Consider the following 24,088-nt stretch of genomic DNA (forward strand, 5'->3'; position numbering starts at 1 on the left):
TGTGTTGTTGTGTAAAAGAAAAGCCTCTGGAAAGAGCTGTGTCTGTCAGCAGGAGTAAGCGTCTAGATCCCAGGAGTGTGACGAATAAACAACACGGAAATAGCTGGCAAGTATATCAAAACTAGTCATATAGTTGATGCCTTTATTCGTGGTGAAAAGAAAATCCTAGCTCTGAATACAAATTGACCCCTTTTCCACCGGTTGGTTCCCAATGGGAACCGGTTCAGTTCTTTTTGGTTTTTAGTCCATGAGCCAGAGCTCCAAAATTGGTGGGCAAACTATACCCTATATTAAATTGTTTATAGGATCAATACAAGTAAATTAATACATGATAACCCTTCCACAGTAGTAGCTTTTTCATATTTTCGATTATTTTGCATATTTTCCTACATAATGCCTCATTTGCATATTTAAAAATGTAATTTTATTAATACAATAGATCATTGTCTTCATGTAAGTACTCAATTGGGGAAGTTTCACGGTGATAACAATCTAATATAGGTATGGTTTTGCCCACTCAATTCATAATTAACGTTTCAATTTTGGAGCTCTGGCTCATGGACTAAAAACCAAAAAGAACTGAACCGGTTCCCATTGGGAACCAACCGGTGGAAAAGGGGCCATTGTGTTGCAACATTTGCGTTCTGTGTGGATGTACGATACAAACAGTTCTCAGGCAAATTAATCACACAAATTCCTTATCTGAGTCTTATCTGGCTTTAGAGTCTATAAAGGCTCATTGATACTTTGTTAACCTTGACCAGGAAAGAGTTTATGCCTGTGTCGTACGACAGGGTGGGGAAAAAAAGAAAAAGACTAAGCACTTGAACCGCAGCATCCAAATTCTTGAGTTATCATTTGCCCAAAAAAGCAGATGATCTACAAGCTCACACTGCGTCACATGGCTTGTAGATCAGCTTGTTTTTCTTTGGCAAAGAAATTTGGTGTAGACGGAAACGGAAGTACGGAGCCAACTCTGGCCCAGTTTACTACTGTAAGCCTCACTCGACTAGAGGGTTTAACCCAGGGCTTAAATTGTGCAGTAACAGAACTGTCCGTGTTCACTCATACTGACTGAATCTGTACCTTGCAGTGATTCATCCGGGCTGATGTCAACTGATTGAACGTGATTGGCTCCCTGTTGGTCTCATTGACAGTACATAAACAGTATATTTTTAGCAAATTCATGTGTTCTTTTTCATAATCACTGCACCAACTGCAAAGACGTCATGCTTACGTTACACTGGCAGATTACAAACCCTCCCTGCTCCAGGATAAATCTAGTCTAGCATCTTCTACACACCTTACATTTGCCTTGGCATTAATATTTATTGCATGATGTAATAAGAGGGAAGTTATGTGCATTGCAAATTGAATCGCTAATTTAATTTACACTTTGAACGATGCTAATTAGACGCGGATGCTGATGCTGATTAGACACAGTCATCTGTGGATCATTAGGCAAAAGTCAGGACAGGGAGCTGATCTGTCACAATTCATCAGTTAAGAACGTATGATTTTTAAATGATTAACATTGCATTATGCAACACCATGGCCCACTGTGGTTGTAGGATGCCATGACCAACGCTACACTACTTCACTGTTGCTCCAGTGTTGACGTGCATGTGTGGCCTGTGATCAGTGATGCAAAGTACATTTACTTGAGTACTGTACTCAAGTACATTTTTGGAGTATTGTGTTTTTGTGTTGCAAGCACATGGCTTTTAAGCTCTAACCACACCAAAGGGTCGCCATGCAACTCCTTGGGTCCAAACAGTTGCAAGGAATTCCATGGTACCCTTTGGTGTGGTTTGGGCCATTGAATTCCATGCGTTGAATCACTTGGGACAACTTGGGACGACGTGGGTCAAAGTGCAACAGGTCATATCACACCGCTGGGACTCTTTGGTGTGGTTAGGGCTTTACTCTGCTACATTTCCATTAGAAATATTGTACTTTTAGACCTGACTATAATTTCTAGGAAGGGACTCTTGGGACCCAAACTAATAATTTTCTGTAAAAGAAAGCCGAAATCTACAAGAGACATGTTGTGAGGTTGTAGATCTGCAATTTTTTTAAAATGTCTGAACATTTCTACATTTATTTATTTGTTTTGGAAATGTTCTAAATTTCAATATAGCATTGCATCCGAAATAAAAGTATACAGTACTACAGTACTACAGTAATTTGTACTTTTGAATACTTGAGTATTTACTTGAGTATATGCTTTGTCCACCACTGCCTGTGATGCAAAACCAGTCTTCCAATACAAGTACACGTTTTTCTACATAAAGTCCCTTCAGCACAGCACCAGAATATACTGTCATATGGTTAATATCTTATATATAATCCATTAAAATTCTGTTTTCATTGATTTTACATTGTTTATTTTGACAGGAAGAAACGTGCCTCTGAAGTTTGACATGGCTTAGAATCGTTAAGCACTATGACACCTGATTTATACCTACTGTATACCTACTGAAAATAGAAACTGTACAAGACCACAAAATGTCACAACTTAAAGTGAGCTAATGAGTAACTTCAGTGTTGAGACTAACGCTAACGCACTGATTCTCAAAACACTGTTTTGTGGGTGACAGACACATTTTCATGGGTCACAACAGACGTTGTGAGCTTGTAGATCTGCTATTTTCAAAAACGTAGTTCCTGGGGAGACATCAAATTTCTCTTTTGAGTCTCGAGTTAAAATGTTTGGGAACCAGTGCATGGTAACGAAAATTGATCGTCTGGACCTTTTGTCAGAGTTGTTTTGAACATATTATGGGAGGCCGGGGACTGGAGTACACAACCTGACTTTCTAAAAGATCAATGGTTTTTTATGTTCCTAATATCAGTATTGGCAATAAGAAGTTTGTTCAGGAGACTGATTCATATAAGCAGCCTTTTGGATAGACTTACTATACAGGGCTGCATTTCACATATAGGGCCCAAATAAAAAAAATCACACCTGTGTGAACTGAGTGGTGCAACTCCCCTCTCCCCCTGCCCCCCCCCCCCCCCCTCTCTCTCTCTCTCTCTCTCTCTCATATTAGCACTAGGCAACAGTGCAACACTATCTCTCTCTCTCTCTCTCTCTCTCTCTCTCTCTCTCTCTGTTTCTGGCACAACAGCACCACTTTTGCCCCTACTGGTACTCATAGTCACATAGCCACACACATAGCCACATAGTCACACGGGTTAACACGGACATTACTGTTCCTTGGAGTGGTTGCAACACAAAAAAAAAGGTTCTGATCGTTCAGCTGTAACGTGTGAGGGTGTGGAGCATGTGACAGGTTGGTGTTAATTACATTCCCCCAATAATTAAACCACTTGAGCCGCGACATCCATGCATATTCTGCTTATTATCCAAAAATAGCAGATCTACATGCTCACAATGTGACATGCTATTTTTGCAGATGAGAGACCCCCATCTGGAAACTGTGCCAGGGACCCCCATAGATTTGTTGAAATGTTTTAAAGTAAATTCCAAATGCTTTCATTTAGACTTTGTCAAATAGCCGAAGTTTATTGATTAAACTGATATTTATGCTATAATAAATAATTTAGCTGGGGACCCTCTGAGTCTCAAGGATCCCTGGGGTTCCCGGGGCCCCACTTTGAAAACTGCTGCACGTACAAGATGAAAACACATTATGATACGTAATTTAGATGTCTAGTCTCGGTGGTGGGCAATTTTGTCTCAGCGGCACACCGAGGCTAAATTGGTCTAATGAAATTCCTGCAAAAGGCTGCTCTGAATGCTTGCACGAGTATTGACTACCGCTCGACAGCAGAGAGAATACATTCACAACTAATCGTAGAAGACTATAGTCATTGTCACTTATAGACAATTGTATGCAATAACATGGTGATTATAGGCTATTTGGGTAAATTGCGATGGTTCTAGCCAGACAAATCCTTTTGTGTGAAATACAGATTTAAATCAGCAATCAGCAAAGCACCTCCATTCTAATCTCTCAAGAGTACTGCCTTAAACATGTAATGTTGTTGTTGTTGTTGTTAGTAGGAATAAACACAGAAGCACCCAGAAGGATTAGAAAGGCGAGGAGCCAGACCCGAGTTCCTGTTTTACACACAAAAAAGGAGGCCGTGCTCCCAGAGGCAAAAACAAAGGGTTCCCAGATTGCCTCCATTCCAAAGTGAAACTAGGGATCTAGTCAAGGCATACTGTAAGCCTATTTACATTTTGATTACGCCTGATTCACTTCTGATCATTTGTATATTTTACCTCAACCTGGCTTCTGTCTTAAACACGGACATTAGCCACAACTTACGATAGTGAGACAGAAATGTGTTTACCATTTAACAGCACCTAAAATGTTTAACCTAGATCTAAAAGGTCCCTGCAGACTGCTGCAGTTTTTCTGATTTTTGGTGGCGCTGTTCCGCCGTTTTTCCGACAGCAGCAGTCTGCGAGGACCTTAATTCTCCTATCCTTTAGCCAAACTCTAAATCGAGTGTTGGGGTTTATTTAATATGAAACCGTGTCAACCTGAAATCAAAACAGACAAATTTACAGTTGCCGAAGGAGCACACTTTTTTTTTTTTTTTTTTTTTTTACTTTTTTGCGGCTTACGCCTTTATTGATTTTTTAAGGGATAGAAAGTAGGCTGACAGGAAACGGGAGAGAGATGGGGGGATGACATGCGGTAAAGGCCGTGTCGGGTCCGGGAGTCGAACCCGCGGCACACCGCGACTGGATCACCAGTCCGGTGCCCAGACCGTTACGCTACGGCCTGGGGAAGGAGCACACTTGATTCGTGTTTTTGGTGATTCGTTTGGGATATGCCTACTTAATTTAATGTTATATGACCAACCGTGTAGCTTTTACAAAACTGAAAAATTTGAGACATGAACAGAGTTGAGAGTGAGACCAATCTCTCTTTATCTCTCTCTCTCTCTCTCTCTCTCTCGTGCAAATTACATCATGTGGCAGCCAAGTCTATGGAAACAAAAGTGTGAAGTGAGAGGCGGCGGCGCCCACTCTGGCTGACCGTCCCGATCATTTCCACTTTTATACAGTATAAAAAGTAAATTTTCCTTCTTGTGCTTTAGTGGTGTTGCTGACAGTCTGACACCATCATCATCCTCATCATCCATGAATGCATTGGGTCAATAATATTAAACAAAATGACTTAAGAGTTGTATTTATATCAAACAGGCGACGTCTGACGTCATAATTTAGTGCACTAAACAAACATTAAAGTTCATAGAGTTGGCTGGCAAATGTTTTTTGTTAAAAGTGCTCTAAAGCTTAGGTGAACATGAACCCTCAGGTCTTACGTGGTAAAACAACCTAAGAGAGTGTACAGTACAACTCACTCTATGAAGTAGACCATGCCGGTCTCAGTGTAGGCCATCTCCCAGTTGAGGGGCAGCGGCTCCAGGCTGTCATCCCGTGGAAGGGAGCTCCACGTACGGAAATCGAGGCTACTGCTGGTCTGGGTGTAGCTTGGCACCGTCTTCCTCCAACTTGCCCCTTCTTTGAGCTCTGAAGAGAAGAACAGATATGCAGAGCGAATTAATGATGGTGGGGGGGGGGGGGTTCAAATGTGTGTTAAATGTCTTAAAGACACAGAAGAAAGTCTGAGAGATGACAGAACAGAGACTTTAGTCTGTGATCTCCAAGCCTGCCTTCTCCTTTTTTTCCCCAGACGGAAATATGTCAATAGCGATGATAATGGGAAGGGACAGTAGGAGGGCGAGGGCATTTGCATGCAAGTGATGGGTCCTGTGCCCGCCCAAATGCTGTTCTGCATCTGCATTTGCATGTGTGCACCCTGTAAGTGTGTGTGTGTGTGTGTGTGTGTGTGTGTGTGTGTGTGTGTGTGTGTGTGTGTGTGTGTGCGCTCTGCCCAGGGGCCCAATGATAGAGAGGGGGATTCACATTAGAAGAGGGCCATAGGATCCCCGGGGCAATTTCTACACGATCGTATTGCTTTTGTAGTCTTTCCCCCCCGTCTCCCTATAATGAGAAACCGCTTCACAATGAACATGTAGCATCCATACAACAAAGGCCCTTCCTAATTCACTTACCACTTCATGCCTCCCTCTGAAGATGAGTAATACAAGGGGATGAAACATCAGGCGCTTTCATCCGGTTGTGCCTTTGTGCGTGCCTTTGTGTAACCTCCTCAGTATAGAGGCTGATGAAAGATGGGTTACACACGTGTTTCCGTATTGGGAGACATTTTCCCAGTCCACACGCATGCCCAGATTTTGTATCACTTGCGTTTGTTTGATTAGATTTTGCCTACATATTTTTCTTGCTCCCTGCATAACAGTACTCTTGCACACACTCACACACACTCACACGGTTGTCAAGATGCCTGTACTTCCTCCGCAGTCTTAAGTGGTTTGGCATGGTATCCGATCTACAGGTGCACCATAGGGTTCATTCAGAACCGCTGCAATGTTCGAATGCTTAATTGATGGTCCATCATTTGACGTGTCACACGTAGAAAATAGCAGATGTTGCGCTCTGAGCTTGTAGATCAACCACCAGGCATACAGTATGTCACACGCAGTACACAGTGTGCGTAGGGCAACACGCTGAAGGGGGCAACAAAATGTGCCAAACCGATCCTCATAAAAATAAACGTATCATGCTCGGGGCAACCAAATAGTAAGCGGTGCCCCTGGATGGATGGATCAATCAATGAAATGATCTGATTGGCATCAATCCAATGCAGAAAGAGCGATATAATATATTAAAGCAATAAGCCACAAAAGGTGTGGGGTTACCGTGTATTTTATAATGGCTTGAGAGGCGTGGTGAGGCACGACGTGCAGTGGAGTGCCTCCAACCTTTAGCCTTTGACTGACTACTTGTTGGTAGATAGACTTGATTGTTGGTAATGAAAAGCCTATGACACGCTGAGCAGTTTTCACCGCCCTCTGCAGTGATTTTTCGCTCCAAAGCAGTACAATTTCCATACCAAGCTTTGATGCAGTAGGTGAGGGTACTTTCAATGAACTTTCAAGGTACTTTCAATGAGATAAAAACTATATCAATTGGGCTAAACAGTTTTGTCTCATCGAGAATCTTTGCTCAAACCACCTCTACAGACGCCATGCAGAACCAGTGGTTCTCAAATTGGGGTGCAGGGACCCTCTAGGTTCCCTGCAGGGGTTACAAATGGACCCTTACAGAATCTGTAACTCTTTTGTGAACAAATGGAACCGATTGGACCTGTAAGGGTCCATTTGGTTCCATTCGTATGCTTTCAGAGTTATAAGGGTCCTTTAAATTAAAAGGTTTGAGAACCACTGCCACGTACACCCACAGGAGTATAGGGTGAAGGAGGATGATCAAAGATCATCTCTGCAGTAATGGGTTGTTCACTCTGCTCTCATACCGTTAAATTGTGCCGGAGCATCAGGTCTCCAACCTCAGCGATATTTTCAATCCTCAGGCTCCACGCATGCACGCACGCATGCATGCATGCACGCATGTGTGCGACTGTGCGTGCATGTGTGCGTGCGTATGTGAGGGGTGACTTACAGCAAGGGGATGAAGACTTATAGTGCTCTCAATGTTTCCATTAACCTCCATTTGTCATTGGATCATGACTCTGTCCATCTATGGTGTGTGCGTCTGTGTGTGAGACGGATGTGACTGACATGTGGCTGCAGGCTCGGTGCTGCTCTCTTTCCATAAAAGACCCTGGACACCCTGGATACCCTGGGTGCCCTTTTCTTTTGTTTTGAGTCTTATAAATAATGGAAGCACGGAGCAGTGATGTGTGGTCGTCTTTGGAAGCACACGTGGGATTTTACTGGCCTAGGATCAAATCACACCAGAGCCTTCCATCCTGTTGCTGTCTCCGACCTATTGAATTTCTGACTATCTTATTTAAGAAAAGAATAAGTAAATAACCAGGCAAGTCTGCATATAGGCCTGAGGCCAATTCTAAAAATAAGTTGCTTCTAAATCCGAACAGTTTTCTGAAGAACCTGTTTCTATGTCAGTGGTGCTCAACCTTTTTCATGTGAAGGACCCCCAGCATTATCTGTATTTGGCCGCGGACCCCCATCTGAAAATATGTTGTTCCAGAGACCCCCAGAAGCAAAGATTTTAGTTAAAAACGTTCACTCTGCACTCTGTTTGTATTTCTCAATTTATTTCTGCATTTGTAAAATATATATATATATATAAATAAATAAACAGAACGTAAAATTAAAAAGAATTAAAAAATTAAAAAACGTTTGCTCTGAAAGGATATATATTCAAAGATTTGCACCACATTTTCACGATTTTCTCTACAAACTTGTATATCTGCTATTTTCACTGAATGTTCGCCCGAGAATAGGTACACTGGGGTTCAAGTGCATTTTAATGTAATCCGTTCTGCAGGACTGGTGGTGAACTAGAAGTTGCTATTGCAAAAATTCTTAAGATTCTCCTGAATCAATTTCTCTTGCCAAATAACAAAGGTCTTTCCTGTCCAACTTAGGCTAATGTCTCTGTCAGTGTTAAGTATACTGTACCCAGACGGCTGAATATACGCTGTGCACATATAAAGGCAGAGTGAGAGAAAGCAAGCGAGGCTCTAGTTAAATAATATAGAGACTACAGGGCACGGCAGACAAAGGGGGCTAATTAAACATTTTACGATTGGGAAAACTAATGGCCACATTCCCCAGCCGGAATTCCCCATCCGGAATTCTCCTTTAACCATTATTTTATACTTTAGCTATTGAAAAATAGGCTATAGCAGATAGAAAATGTGTGCAAATCTTTGAATATAATTATATTCTTTCACAGCAAACGTTTTTAACGCAAAGATTTGCTTCTGGGGGGATCCCTGTAATAAAATATTTCAAAATGGGGGTCCACGGCCAAATACAGATAATTCTCTGGGTCCTTGACATGAAAAGGTTTGAGCACCACTGATCTCAGGTCATAATGAGCTAAATAACTGAGCAGGTGGTTGTTGCAGGGGATTAATATCGTCGCTGTTGGCTGGGAACCTTTCATGTTCACAAATGTTATACTCTTCAGGAAATTGGGGGAACTAACCTGTGTTTCAATGGATCCAAAGTACTTATAATTTAGTCACAAGCTCTTGCTCACAAAAAAATAAGTTTCACATAAATTCTTTTACACATTAAAGAATTCTCAAAAATAGCAAAATTAGCAATCTTTTTTTTGTAGATCGGTTACTTTCGCTACTTTTGTGCTACAAAGTAGGACATTACTTTTTTATATTTTTTTATGGAGGGACAGACAGTAGGCTGACAGGAAATGGGGAGAGAGATGGGGGGGAAGACATGCAGTAAAGGCCGTCGGGATCGGGAGTCGAACCCGCGGCATGCACACTGCCAGACTGGATTACCAGCCAAGGTGCCTGGACCACTGAGCCATGGCCCAGGCCAGTAGGACATTACTTTACCCTAAAGAATATCATTTGAAAGATGGAGATATGAGGTTTCAGGGCCAACAGCAACGACATGTGTTGCAGATAGTGAGCTTGTGGTGGGAGGAGTAAAACCTGTGGATGGGCTGTTTAGTTGGAGCTATGCTGGCCAAACTCATTTGGTTGCCGTTGTGTTTTCAAATGGGACCTTTTAGATTGCTTGGAGAGCTAATCACCCTCTCCGTGGGCATGTTGAGCCTGATTCCAAACTCTGTCCTGTTCTTGTTCATTCAATTATTGGCTCTTTTCAACTCAAAGAATAGGCATGCCCTGCTTTTGTATGATGTTCATCAATCCTCTATGCCTAATTAAAAAAATATCCGATCTAAAAGCTCATAACTTGAACAATGAGCATATAGTTACAACTATAATCCCTAAACCTGCAGTAATCTCTAAATGCCCAATTCTGAATCTAACCCCAACATGAATATTGTCCTAACTGTAGGCTAAAGCTCCTTTCTAACCATTTATCTTGTGAGAACCAGGACAATTTCCTTCATGTCCTCACGATGTCACAATTAATGTGTATATATGTGTGCACGCACGCACGCTCACGCTCACACACACACACACACACACACACACACACACACACACACACACACACACGCGCGCGCGCGCGCGCGTGCGTGTGTGTGTGTGTGTGTGTGTGTGTGTGTGTGTGTGTGTGTGTGTGTGTGTGTGCGCAAGCGCGTGTGAGTTCTTGGCCCCATGACTACCTGTCACACTAGATCCATCAGACTAATTAAATAATAAAATGTATCAACAACATTGGCAGAGGGCTCCAGTCAGCCCAAGGCCTCTGGGAGCTTAACTTTTCACCCCTATTCCATGTGCACACTGGCCCTCATTTATCAATGGAGAGTACAAGCCAGCCAGCTAGCTTTACATTTTGGAGTGGATACATGTCTGACTCCAGATACCTGTCAAATTGTTAGACAATGCTGCTCTGCATATCTTCTATACGATGGAAAAACGGGTGTAGACAAAGTGAGCTCAGACCAGACGTGAGCTTTGACGTGCCGTACGTCAAAAGTCAAAGTCACGATGGAATGATAGAGTAAATGCCGACAATTGCGGTGATCTCGTATATGCCCGTTTCTTGGTCTACACCACTTTCATAAATGAGGGCATCTGTGTGCGTGCGTGCACACACATGCGTGTGTGTGTGTACAGTATGTAGCTTCTGTAAACTTGTTCAGCCATTAAGCATGGCTTATGCCAAAATTAATTAACAGATACTGTAATACACTGTTTGTTTTTACTTGCATGGAGTGCCAGATGGGTGGTGTCCACAAAAGATGACATTATGTCAGAAGTCAATTAAAGTAAAGTAAACATGCAGGTTTCAAGTATTCTCCTGGCACAGACTCCAAATACATTCCAGGCACTCATTTCATTGTCTTGTTTGGGGAAATCTACCCATCTGGTATAGGCTATCTAATGAGATTAAAAAAACACACCATAAAAGTATTAATTCAAGCCTTCTTATACGCACAGCCCTGACTCGCAGATGGAGTTGTAGATTGAAGTGCCAGCTAGGGAAAGATAATCAGTCTGAAACTAAAGTAAATGATCCCCCATTACCTCAACAATAACACAACTTCAATACCGCATTATGTGACTAGCTCTGATGAGCAGCACGCTGCATTAAACCCAGAGGCAAGTTGAAAACTGGTATCTTTGTAGTCACAATGCATGCAGTCTGAAACCATTGCGAGCCTGCATGGGACTAAAGCGTATAACAAATGGAGTGGATCACAATGCATGCAGTCTGAAACCATTGCAAGCCTGCATGGGACTAAAGCGTATAACAAATGGAGTGGATCACAATGCATGCAGTCTGAAACCATTGCAAGCCTGCATGGGACTAAAGCATATAACAAATGGAGTGGATCACAATGCATGCAGTCTGAAACCATTGCGAGCCTGCATGGGACTAAAGCGTATAACAAATGGAGACTGGAGTGAATCATAATGCATGCAGTCTGAAACCATTGCGATCCTGCATGGGACTATAGTGTGCAGTCTGAGACCATTGCGAGCCTGCATGGGACTAAAGCGTGCAGTCTGAGACCATTGCGAGTCTGCATGGGACTAAAGCGTGCAGTCTGAAACCATTGCGAGTCTGCATGGGACTAATGCGTGCAGTCTGAAACCATTGCGAGTCTGCATGGGACTAATGCATGCAGTCTGAAACCATTGCGAGTCTGCATGGGACTAATGCATGCAGTCTGAAACCATTGCGAGTCTGCATGGGACTAATGCGTGCAGTCTGAAACCATTGCGAGTCTGCATGGGACTAATGCGTGCAGTCTGAGACCATTGCGAGCCTGCATGGGACTAATGCATGCAGTCTGAAACCATTGCGAGTCTGCATGGGACTAATGCATGCAGTCTGAAACCATTGCGAGTCTGCATGGGACTAATGCATGCAGTCTGAAACCATTGCGAGTCTGCATGGGACTAAAGCGTGCAGTCTGAAACCATTGCGAGCCTGCATGGGACTAATGCATGCAGTCTGAAACCATTGCGAGTCTGCATGGGACTAATGCGTGCAGTCTGAGACCATTGCGAGCCTGCATGGGACTAAAGCGTGCAGTCTGAAACCATTGCGAGTCTGCATGGGACTAAAACGTATTCCAAGTGGAGTGAATCACAATACTGGCGGAACTGATGATCTTCATCATCAGTTCCGCCAGGCAAAACAAGGAAAAAAAACACCATTGTGCAGCGACATATAAAACAATGCTTAAGTGGTAAGTGACTAGTTGATTTATAAATGAATTACACAGCTTGGTTGAATGCTTGATCGTCGGTCAATCGCTGAATTCAGCGGTGTGTTCTAAATAATAATGACCGATCAGGTCTATAACAGACTGCTGTCTAATCAAAGGCTCAGAGAACCTGTCTGCGCTGCTTGGATTTTATGCTGTATCCAACATGACAGCCATGATGTAAACATGACAGCCATGTGGGACATGGTGTGCAGGCACCGACACGGAGCCTAATTGAAAAATGTGCTTCTCGGTTATTCCATTAATCGAAAAAGCATTAAATATGATGTATTAAATGCTTTTTCGAATAGAATAGAATACTCGTTAAAGGGATTGTGACATAAAAAAATAATAATCTTAATTATTTGAGGCTTTCTGAGCTCAATTGCACCCACAAAAACCTGAATTTTTAACATTCAGTAGATTTTCTGTGGTCTGGGTTTTTCTGGCTCAAAAAAGAGCTCGGATTTTCCTGCTGCTCCCAAACCCCAGAGAAAACTCCAGGCCACAGAAATTCCACTGAATATTCAAAGTTCCGTTTGTTGGGGGTGTAATTGAGGTCATTAAAACCTAAAAGAAAAAAAGAAAATGAATGTCATGAAACCTTTAAGATAAACCATGGTTGCAGCCCTACAGTGTGTGACTGACTGACTGACTGACCAGGCAGTCCGTTGACCAGCGGCGGCCTCTCGTCGTCGTCCTCCTCCTCGGGCACCATGCTGTCCTTGCGGTCCATCTTGCTGACGGAGGTGGTGCGCTTCCTGCCCGGGACCTCGCCGTCAAAGTCCTCGTCAAACAGCACCTGGTCCACCAGGTCTGGCTGCACCAGGTTGGGCTCTGCGGGGGGCTTGGGGGTCCCATAGTAGTTACCTGGAGGAAGGAGAATAACAAGGGCTTTAGCCTGGGAAGATGAAGGGGTTTGAGGGAGGATTGTACGGCAACTACCACCGTGAACTATACATTCAGTGGACCTTTCTTTGCCTTGTAAATTTGTAACTTATTGTTCTTATATTGATTTTATTATTCCTTACATATTGTTTTGTATGTCCTTGTTGTATATTGTATTTTAACTGTTATTATAAAGTGTATTGAGACACTAACACAGTAACCTTAACCCTCTTAACCCATTAAAACAGGAAAGCACCTGTGTCATTTTAGCTATATAAGTATATAAAACATAGCGGTACCGTTCGGTACTGTTTCAGAAAACTCTTAGGATTTAGAACAGTGGTTTAAAACCTTGGTTGTCAAAGTGGTTGTTCCCCCCAGAATAGGGATGGAATAGGATGATGCTCAAGTGTTTAAAAACAAGTTGAGCTTGAACTAGTGAGAGGCTGCGAGCAAAGGAGGGGAGGGGAAGAGGGATTAAAAAAGAGAAACTGTACGAAGATACTAGGGTGAGAGATAGCGGATGAAAGAGAATGGGAAGAGGAGAGGGAAGAAGATAGAGGTGAATGAAGACACGGGAGATGAAGGAAAAGCATAAAGAATGTTGGGGTAGAGTATGGAAGTTAAAATAGAAAAGAAAAACAGAACTGAATTCAGCGATGCGAGTCCATTAACTGTAGTACATATTATTCTACAGTTTTAATACAGAGCGACAAATGTAAGGATTACATTTTCTGCATCACACTTTTCTTTCCGTCCATAAAGTGTCCCCATATCGAATTTACCATCCCCCACACATCATAATTGATTACAAACGGCAAACAACAGGTCATAATTTGGTACATATTTATTAATATTCACAGACCTGATGAATCCATTGCATTTGTCAGAAAATAGTTGCGACTTGGGAGGAGGGGGACGACTGGGTAGAGAGGGACCATCTAGTAAGTAATCAGAAGGTCACCTCCCGGCTAGGAGTTGAAGGGTCCCTGACCCTGAGCAAGACTGGGCTACCCCAGGGTTAGTGTCAAAGTGTCCTTGAGCAAGACACTGAACCCCAAATTGCTCCTGATGTGCTGGTTGGTGCCTTGCATGGTCCCCGCCACCATCGATGCATGAATGGGTGAATGTATTGCACAATCTATGTAAAGCGCCTTGGATAAAGGTGCTATATACTGTAAATGCACCATTTACCATTTTACTTAAGTAAAACATTTGAGTACTTTTTCCACCACGGCCAGACTACCAATTTGTCAGGTCCCTCTATCATTCGACACATTTTTATAAAAAGGAACTGGGCAGTAATGTGAAAAACATTGGAAACGACCTAATTAACTCACTCACAGTACTCACATTTCACGAGTCTTTAGCACAGTTAATTTCACAAGTCTGCTTGCATTTTTATTTTTTATTTTATTACCAATTAAGTTCTCTCCCTTCCTGGAACCCCCACTTTGCTTTCCAAGAGTAACTGCTCTCTGCACAGCTGTCGTATAACCTTACATTCACTTCACCTGGAATCTGCCAGCAAATTACACTGATCAGTGAGTACAGCAATTATCTCATCTCTGAGCTAGCAATGTTTTATCTAATGGAGAAACAGCTCATGGTGGAGATTATAAATATGCAATGGGGATAATAGCGATCTGCACAGGCGAGGAAAAGAGTGCTAAAAAGCCTGGTTTAATCATTTACTCATGGGGTACTCGTGGGGTGATCAATCAGGGCTGGGTGAATGGTCTGTGTGACTCAATTTAGGCCTAGAAATGAGTCATTATTCAACCTCCATTAAGATTGTGAATAATGTGCACATCATTTTGCCACGGTTATTCTTTATGTTTATTTGTTTTCCAAATGTCACCCTGTCAGAAGTTTTCGTAATTAAGTTTTGGGCAATTCATTTTCTGAGGTCAAATTGGCTGTTACTTACTGTACTAAGCAGTAATCGCCTGCTTCATCTTAATTATCAATTCACAATTAGCTTAATTAAAAGAATGGGAAGAGACACCACAGGGATATTGAGGTTTTCAACAAATGAATTACCATGCGTAAACCTGATCTTTTGATTTGGGCAGACTATGGATGGGGCAACACTATTATGATCATATCTAGATACGGGATGAGCAGACAATACGAGTGTGTGTGTGTGTGTGTGTGTGTGTGTGTGTGTGTGTGTGTGTGTGTGTGTGTGTGTGTGTGTGTGTGTGTGTGTGTGTGCGAGCGAGAGAGTGAGACTGAGGGAGAGCGACAGAGAGACAGAGGGAGAGGTAGAGAGATAGTGTGTGAGAGAGAGAGAGGGAGAGAGATAGTGTGTGAGAGAGAGAGAGAGAGAGGGAGAGAGATAGTGTGTGAGAGAGAGGGAGAGAGATAGAGCGCGAGAGAGACAAGGGCATCAACTACCAATCTTTTCAGCTTTGGTACAAAGGCGATACATCGATGAGGGTGCACGAAGCAGCACAGAGAAACGAAAGCTCAGGAGGAATCCAACCAGCCGTTTCAGCAGCTTTTTGAGGCCTGATACAACGGCACACTTTGCCCTGTCTTTCATAGGAGCTCTCTCTCTCTCTGTCAAAGCCTCATATCCCCTAGGCGTCCTCCTCACCATAGTACAGAAAAGTGGGTTAATGCAGCCACGCTCATCTCCATCAAACTAGCAGCAGAAAAAGAAGAATGAGGATGAGGGGGGGGTCCTCATGCACTCCCCTCCTCCTCCGTGCCTTTACGACTGCCAGGAAACCTCAAGCGGTTACGGTTTTCATGAAATGTAAAAGAAAAATCACACCTGTGTGAAGTGATTCTCCATTAATCGTCAATGGGAATTTAACAAAAATACCGATTTGCAGATCACCCTGCCACTGACACTAAGCTTAATAGTTGTAAAGTGTTTTCCTGTTCTCCCCTAAATTCTATGTTTAATGATTATGCATGTAGGTATAAGGACACAACAATGGGTTAAGTCTCACCTGTATTATTTAAGTTGTGAATCATGTTTGGAGAATGTTTGACATGTGTTACCATAGTGCTGACCAGTGGGGAAGGACCCGATTGTAGCATGAGGCTGCCTTTTATAGTGCCTGACTCCATTGTAGGGAGCATGCTCAGTCTATCCCACTGGATCAGACTGTCAAGGAATTTGGGGTGTTAAACATTTAAGAAACACTTCAAGGCGACCTTAGGGCAGTTGGTAAACCACAGCTGTGGTTTGGAAAACACAGCTGTGGCTTACTGTGCTCTCTTATCTGTTGTAAATCTTATTGCCTTAGACTTGTGTTTTCTTCCCTCTTATTAATAGCTCTGATTACCTGTTGTAAATCAGTGTTGCCTTAAGACGTTCCCCTTGTTGGGGTAGGGGAGGAGACTTCATTGAGTATATCTAGGCTGTCTCCTCACACATGTGGTGTGACACACGGCTGTGGGTTTTCCATTACATGTCATTGTGGTATACATTGAATGTAAGTTGTGTGCTCTCCTTGATGGTACCTCAATAATAATTACTCAATCTTTAAAACGCTTCTTTGCCTCAATTGATTGTCTCTTCTCTTTACTGAACTGAGTTCCCTATACAGATTGCATGGACAAGACCAACTGTAGGTTTTTGTAAATATGTGACTTATTGTGGATAATGTGTAAGGATTTAAATGTGAATTATACAAGGGTTAAATGTGATTATGTGTTAACGTAGTTATTGTCTCTGGACATGGGGCTGTTATAATTGTGGAATCAATTAGGGTAGGTACGGTCCAGTGGGAGGGGCCTAGCCTATATTTAAGAAGGGGGACCTGCCACTGTTCAGCAGTCGATGTAGGGCTGTAGACCAGGAGGGCCAAACTATTCAGCCATTGTATATAGTGTTTTTGGGACACAATTTTTGACACTTGAAAGGTGAATGAATAAAAAGTTTGTTTTTGCTTAAGCGATTTAGATTAGATTAGATTCAATTTATTGTCACTGCACATAGTATACAAATACTTTGACAATGAAATGAAGAGTGGCGTCTAGCCAGAAGTGCAGTACAGTAATGCAGTAAATTAAATAATAAATACAGAAAAAAATTACAGTATGTACAGTGAATAAATAGTAATACATAAATAGTAATGAGTAGATGGTAGAACCAGCATAATGATCTGAATAAGTATATGAGAAGAACAATCTGTACAGTGCAAGCAATGCATGATGAGGATAATATAAGCATATATACAGTATGCACACCCACCCACACTCTCTAACATGCTAAGATATAATAAGCATGAGTTCAGATGGGTAGAGGGATGGAGGGACGGAAGGGGGGTCAGAGTTCAGTTAAGAGGACTCTGGCTTCCTATTTTGAGTATCCTGCTCATTTGAACACTTTTTGAGGTTTTGAGAACTGTGTCACGTGAACGTAAAGTCTCCGTTCATTGTCGATGACATGTAATGTTTGTGTCCAGACAGAATCTACACTACAGCCGTTTATAGGAGGGGCTATAATGCCCCTCAAAAATCACCTGTGTTCCAATTAATTAATTAATTAATTAATTAATGTTTGTCAAAAGCTCTCGTTAGTACCTTTCATTGGTTCAATATAACACTACCTTAGGGGCTCCGTACTTAACCACTTTCTCTCACATGTTTTATTTATTCATCCCAAAATAGCAAAAATACCAGATCACTTCACTGCTCACATACAGTAGCAGATCAAATAGCAGCAGCTCACAACGCGTTGCATTGCAAGTTTGTAGGTCGGCTATTTTTGCTCCTTTTGTGAGACACTGTACTATGATTGATTGATTGATTGATTGATTGATCTAATACTTTATTAACAGTTTGCAAACAATACAGAGGTACATTTATACTGTACAACATTGCTAGTAAAAGGATAACACAAAAAGGCTTAAGTATGGCATTTATTCACCAAAAACAAACAAAAATAAAAAAATAATTATGGGGATAAAAAGGTTTCTGCCAGACAGTAAGGATATCAGGCTGTGACTGTGCCTGCGCGCCCAGTGACACTCATCTGCATTTCATCTAAGATGGCTTCATTAACAGGGGCGGCGCACCACCACGATAGCAAAGAGAGATTTAGCCTGCCAGCTAATCACCCTCTGGCCTTCCCCAGCCCCCCGTCCCGCCTGCCTCCCGCCGCATGCTGACATTCATCAGCCAGACCCTACCTCTGTGATTAATTACTCACAAACACATGTCCCTTGGCCCCCCGATAAATGTGTGCCACTGACATAGAGGTGCGCAGGCGTTATGTGTGAATGTAAACTGAGTCAGCTTGTGGCACTGTTTACCATTTTGAAGTGGGGTGGGTGGGTGGGTTTGTAAAGCTAAACGGGCAGGCGAGCGTGTCCAGTGATATGATAGGCATGCTGCCACACAGCTGATAAGGCAGGGATAGACCCTCCCGGGTCCATTTGGTTTAATTTTACGCTTTCAAGAGTCAAATTATTGTAAAAAATCTGCATTACTTAATTTACTGCGAGTTACTAGTGTGTGTGCGCTTTGTCTTTTCAAGACTTCACACCAACATGACCACAGCATGGAATTGTGACTTTGTAACTTTGGTAAGTACTTGAGTACAAGTACTTACCAAAGTTACTTTCAACCACTGACTTCATGCTCCCCAGAGGACGAATCCTACTGAGTTGTGGCCTTTCCTCTAGCACCACCCTTAGGCCAAACTCACACACAAGATATCTCAAAATATAATGGGCAGATTGACGCAAAACTTGCAGAGCAGATTCATGCTCCCTAGTTTGACACCATGACATCGCCTCTAGACTCTACCCTCGGGGCACAATTTGCACGTAAGATATTTCATAATATTATAGGTACTGTAGACTCCACAATGAACCCCACCGGTTTGGGGTTTTCCATGGTTTATTCACGGTCTTTTTTCATGGTATCATTCAATCATCGTTTGTAGGGGTTATTTATCCATGGGAGGTTTTCTTAGCCCGGTTGAGGAAAAACACCAGTTTGACTGGTTGTATCAATGCGCACTGCGCAGCTACTGCTGTTGTCCTGCAACGTCTCCTTATCATTCACTAAACTCACCCCACACAGCCTTCATTCTTTTGTACTACTGAATCTGACAGTGGACTACTGCATTGTTTACTTTTTTCCGTAGGTTTTTACTCTCAAGTCTCGAACGGCGCTATTTTTTTCAACAGTGAGATTCTGAGAAGCATGGATAGAGTGGCGCTGGCTGAGCAACAACAACGTGGCTACGTAACAGTTGACGTTATGAAATGCGAGTCAAGCAGCCTCTGTCCAGACTGAGTAGTGCAGTGACATTTACAGATACGTGGAACGCAGCGAAGTCAATGCTGCTTATATCTATTCTACGTCCGAGCATAGACATGGTAACGCCCTGCCCGCCTCTGATTGGCCTACCGACACTGCCCTTAAGGTCTAGCCCCCATGGTCTCACCAGACTGTCCTTCGATACGCGAGGTTACTCTGTGGTGGGAAATAATACGTACAAGAGAATGGCAGCTTTATTGGCACGCACGACAGTGCGTGTTAATTAATTAATGTTTGTCAAAAGCTCTCGTTAGTACCTTTCATTGGTTCAATATAACACTACCTTAGGGGCTCCGTACTTAACCACTTTCTCTCACATGTTTTATTTATTCATCCCAAAATAGCAAAAATACCAGATCACTTCACTGCTCACATACAGTAGCAGATCAAATAGCAGCAGCTCACAACGCGTTGCATTGCAAGTTTGTAGGTCGGCTATTTTTGCTCCTTTTGTGAGACACTGTACTATGATTGATTGATTGATTGATTGATTGATCTAATACTTTATTAACAGTTTGCAAACAATACAGAGGTACATTTATACTGTACAACATTGCTAGTAAAAGGATAACACAAAAAGGCTTAAGTATGGCATTTATTCACCAAAAACAAACAAAAATAAAAAAATAATTATGGGGATAAAAAGGTTTCTGCCAGACAGTAAGGATATCAGGCTGTGACTGTGCCTGCGCGCCCAGTGACACTCATCTGCATTTCATCTAAGATGGCTTCATTAACAGGGGCGGCGCACCACCACGATAGCAAAGAGAGATTTAGCCTGCCAGCTAATCACCCTCTGGCCTTCCCCAGCCCCCCGTCCCGCCTGCCTCCCGCCGCATGCTGACATTCATCAGCCAGACCCTACCTCTGTGATTAATTACTCACAAACACATGTCCCTTGGCCCCCCGATAAATGTGTGCCACTGACATAGAGGTGCGCAGGCGTTATGTGTGAATGTAAACTGAGTCAGCTTGTGGCACTGTTTACCATTTTGAAGTGGGGTGGGTGGGTGGGTTTGTAAAGCTAAACGGGCAGGCGAGCGTGTCCAGTGATATGATAGGCATGCTGCCACACAGCTGAAGGCAGGGATAGACCCTCCCGGGTCCATTTGGTTTAATTTTACGCTTTCAAGAGTCAAATTATTGTAAAAAATCTGCATTACTTAATTTACTGCGAGTTACTAGTGTGTGTGCGCTTTGTCTTTTCAAGACTTCACACCAACATGACCACAGCATGGAATTGTGACTTTGTAACTTTGGTAAGTACTTGAGTACAAGTACTTACCAAAGTTACTTTCAACCACTGACTTCATGCTCCCCAGAGGACGAATCCTACTGAGTTGTGGCCTTTCCTCTAGCACCACCCTTAGGCCAAACTCACACACAAGATATCTCAAAATATAATGGGCAGATTGACGCAAAACTTGCAGAGCAGATTCATGCTCCCTAGTTTGACACCATGACATCGCCTCTAGACTCTACCCTCGGGGCACAATTTGCACGTAAGATATTTCATAATATTATAGGTACTGTAGACTCCACAATGAACCCCACCGGTTTGGGGTTTTCCATGGTTTATTCACGGTCTTTTTTCATGGTATCATTCAATCATCGTTTGTAGGGGTTATTTATCCATGGGAGGTTTTCTTAGCCCGGTTGAGGAAAAACACCAGTTTGACTGGTTGTATCAATGCGCACTGCGCAGCTACTGCTGTTGTCCTGCAACGTCTCCTTATCATTCACTAAACTCACCCCACACAGCCTTCATTCTTTTGTACTACTGAATCTGACAGTGGACTACTGCATTGTTTACTTTTTTCCGTAGGTTTTTACTCTCAAGTCTCGAACGGCGCTATTTTTTTCAACAGTGAGATTCTGAGAAGCATGGATAGAGTGGCGCTGGCTGAGCAACAACAACGTGGCTACGTAACAGTTGACGTTATGAAATGCGAGTCAAGCAGCCTCTGTCCAGACTGAGTAGTGCAGTGACATTTACAGATACGTGGAACGCAGCGAAGTCAATGCTGCTTATATCTATTCTACGTCCGAGCATAGACATGGTAACGCCCTGCCCGCCTCTGATTGGCCTACCGACACTGCCCTTAAGGTCTAGCCCCCATGGTCTCACCAGACTGTCCTTCGATACGCGAGGTTACTCTGTGGTGGGAAATAATACGTACAAGAGAATGGCAGCTTTATTGGCACGCACGACAGCAACTTGTAACTTTAATTATTTTGTAGAAGAATCAAAGTAATAACTAAACTAAACTTGCGCCATTTGCTTTGATTGAATGTACTATGGTTGGATTTGGCTGTGTTCTAAATTAAAGTGTTAAACAAAGTACTATTATACTAAAAAAGATAAAGAATCATGGGAAAAGAGAACTTTTTACAGTAAAATAATGTTTTAAGTTTACACATGTATACAAATAAACAGGCCAACGGCATAAACAATATTAGTTTGCCTCTTCTACAAAAATAAAAGTTACTGTCGCGCGTGCCAAGCTGTCATTCTCTTGTATTATATCGTATTATTTATTTATTTCCCACCCGCATGGAGTAACGTCGTGGCAGACTATCCAGCATGTATCTTCCACCTCGGAGGAAACTCTGGTAAGGCCGGCAGTGTCGGTAGGCCAATCAGAGGCAGGTGGGGCGTTACCATGTCTATACTCGGACGTATAATAGATATACGCGTCAATGCTGAATTCATACCAGCATACCTTCTGCATTCTGAGAAAGTGTTGACGTTCAATGCATTGTCTATAGAGAAGAGCAACCATTTGCCAGGAGGTGGAGCCGGCAATAAGCTGAGCAGCAATGTTGAGGAATGTCATCACATTCTCTGTCCCAAGATGGCAACCGCTTTACGGCTTGGGACAGGTTTGTCTAAACGGCAAACATTTGACATCTCGAGGGTAAAACCCCCCCTCAAAATTAGTAGATCTACAAGCTCACCTGCTTGGTCTGGGGTGTGTGTATGTGTCTGGAACCCCTTAAAAGCCCCTGGACCCCACATTGAGAACCATTGCAGTATGTATATAGAGTACTGGTATATTATATTCCTGGATACATTTCCATGGATGTGAATCATTGCCAGATCATTTGCTGATAGGCTATGTTTATATAGTTGGGCTTGTGTGTTCTACTTATAGTAATTACTTGCTAATGTGATGTATGCAACAGATGTATTTGCCAGGTAGCTGTCCCTTTGGCCTCATGTTTTACTGCCCTGGACCCTTCAGTTCTGTTCTGTTCCTTCAAGTGTCTCCTGACCTGAGCCCCAGAGGCACCAAGTGCAAGAGCGAGGGAGCCGATAACACCAAAAACCACTCGTTTTCCCTCTCAGAGGGCCCGGCACAGATGGCCGATGTGTCTGCTGGCATGCGATACGAGACCTCTCAGGGCCAACCTGGCACAGCCTGCGTCAAAGCCCGACTGTCGGAGTGGAACACGGGCTGAGCTAGCACACAGGGAAGGTTTGTCAACAGTCTGCCCAAGCATGACCCTGACCCTCTCCAAAGTCCAAACCCATGTCTGCCACGCTGGAATGCCAGATATGGAGCATGGCGGGACAGTTGGTCTGGGCAGTGGGCCGGGGGCTGAACATGGTCACGAACGACAGAAAGGAACAATGCAAAAGTGGAGTAGGAGGCAGCAGTTATATTCCAGTGTCTGTATGACAACGTTGCCCAAGCTTTTCTGTATCAGGGCCCACTTGAAAATCTCAAAAAGTGTTTGCGGCCCACCCATCTCTGACCACTTAACCCGCAGCCAATAATCTGCCATGTGAAGTGGTCAGATTGGTGGGTTTTCAGACCATGCTTATTTAATCAATCAATTGTGTTCTGTCTTGGAACCACGAAAATAACAAAGTATACTTTAAGTTCCTATTGTTGATGTAGTGTAATGCTTAAAATAAAAAATAAATGTGGTCTTGTATTTTCCGTTAATGGAACAGGAACATAATAGGCACTATTTATGGACAATTCACAAGAACATTAAGATTGGCTAAGCATCCCATTAACAGAACACCTTGGGCTTACAGTACAGAGCATCACAGCTGTGCATGGAAGTGCACTGGAGTGACTAACTAGCTTTTACTAGCTAACAATCCTACCCCAGCTAGTTTATGGATCCATGGATGCATTTTATGCATGATTTTAGATAGGAGAGTGTTGAGAGGGAGACAAGGCAATGATTCCAGTCAATTGTAATTCTTGTTTTTGCCGTCAGGTAGAAGAAACCTTGTACACGATGTCCAAAAGATTACTACTTATTACATTTCAGGTAGTTATTATTTAATCATAACTTCTTGATAATTGCTTTCATTGGTTAAATATTATTTACAAAACCCACAGAAAGACTTCTTTCACTTTCAAAAATCTTCACAATGTGTAAATCAATACCGGTAATTGACGTTTGCTCTGACATGCACCTTTCAGCACCATGGACAGTGTAAAGTTTCAGAGAGTAGAACAGAGAGAAATAAAGCTATTTTATTCACTATTAAAAAAATAACTTGTTAATTCAACCATGAGGCATGTTCCAGTTGTGAGGCCTGATTCAGTTAAAACAAATTAAACCAAGATCCGCCTGTCTTGACCATAGACTGTAAAAAATATGGACAAAGCGTTCCCCGGGTCTAACATGAACGTAAAATGAAGCCTGTAATAATATGCTAATTCC

The 24,088-nt window shown here is 42.7% G+C and overlaps 1 protein-coding gene across 1 annotated transcript in view; it reads right to left on the minus strand.

The window, feature by feature from the left end:
• magi3b (membrane associated guanylate kinase, WW and PDZ domain containing 3b) overlaps positions 1-24,088 on the minus strand; it is a 219,000-nt gene that overhangs the window by 40,494 nt on the left and 154,418 nt on the right. Inside the window, exons 4-5 of the mRNA XM_083772132.1 lie at positions 12,881-13,090; positions 5,347-5,515 (exon numbers count right to left, since the gene is read on the minus strand). Coding sequence (XP_083628258.1) covers positions 5,347-5,515; positions 12,881-13,090 — 379 coding nt within the window. The remainder of the gene's footprint in view (positions 1-5,346; positions 5,516-12,880; positions 13,091-24,088) is intronic.

This window comes from Protomyctophum parallelum, assembly GCF_964188405.1.
Source record: "Protomyctophum parallelum genome assembly, chromosome: 8".
Taxonomy (NCBI): Eukaryota; Metazoa; Chordata; class Actinopteri; order Myctophiformes; family Myctophidae; genus Protomyctophum; species Protomyctophum parallelum.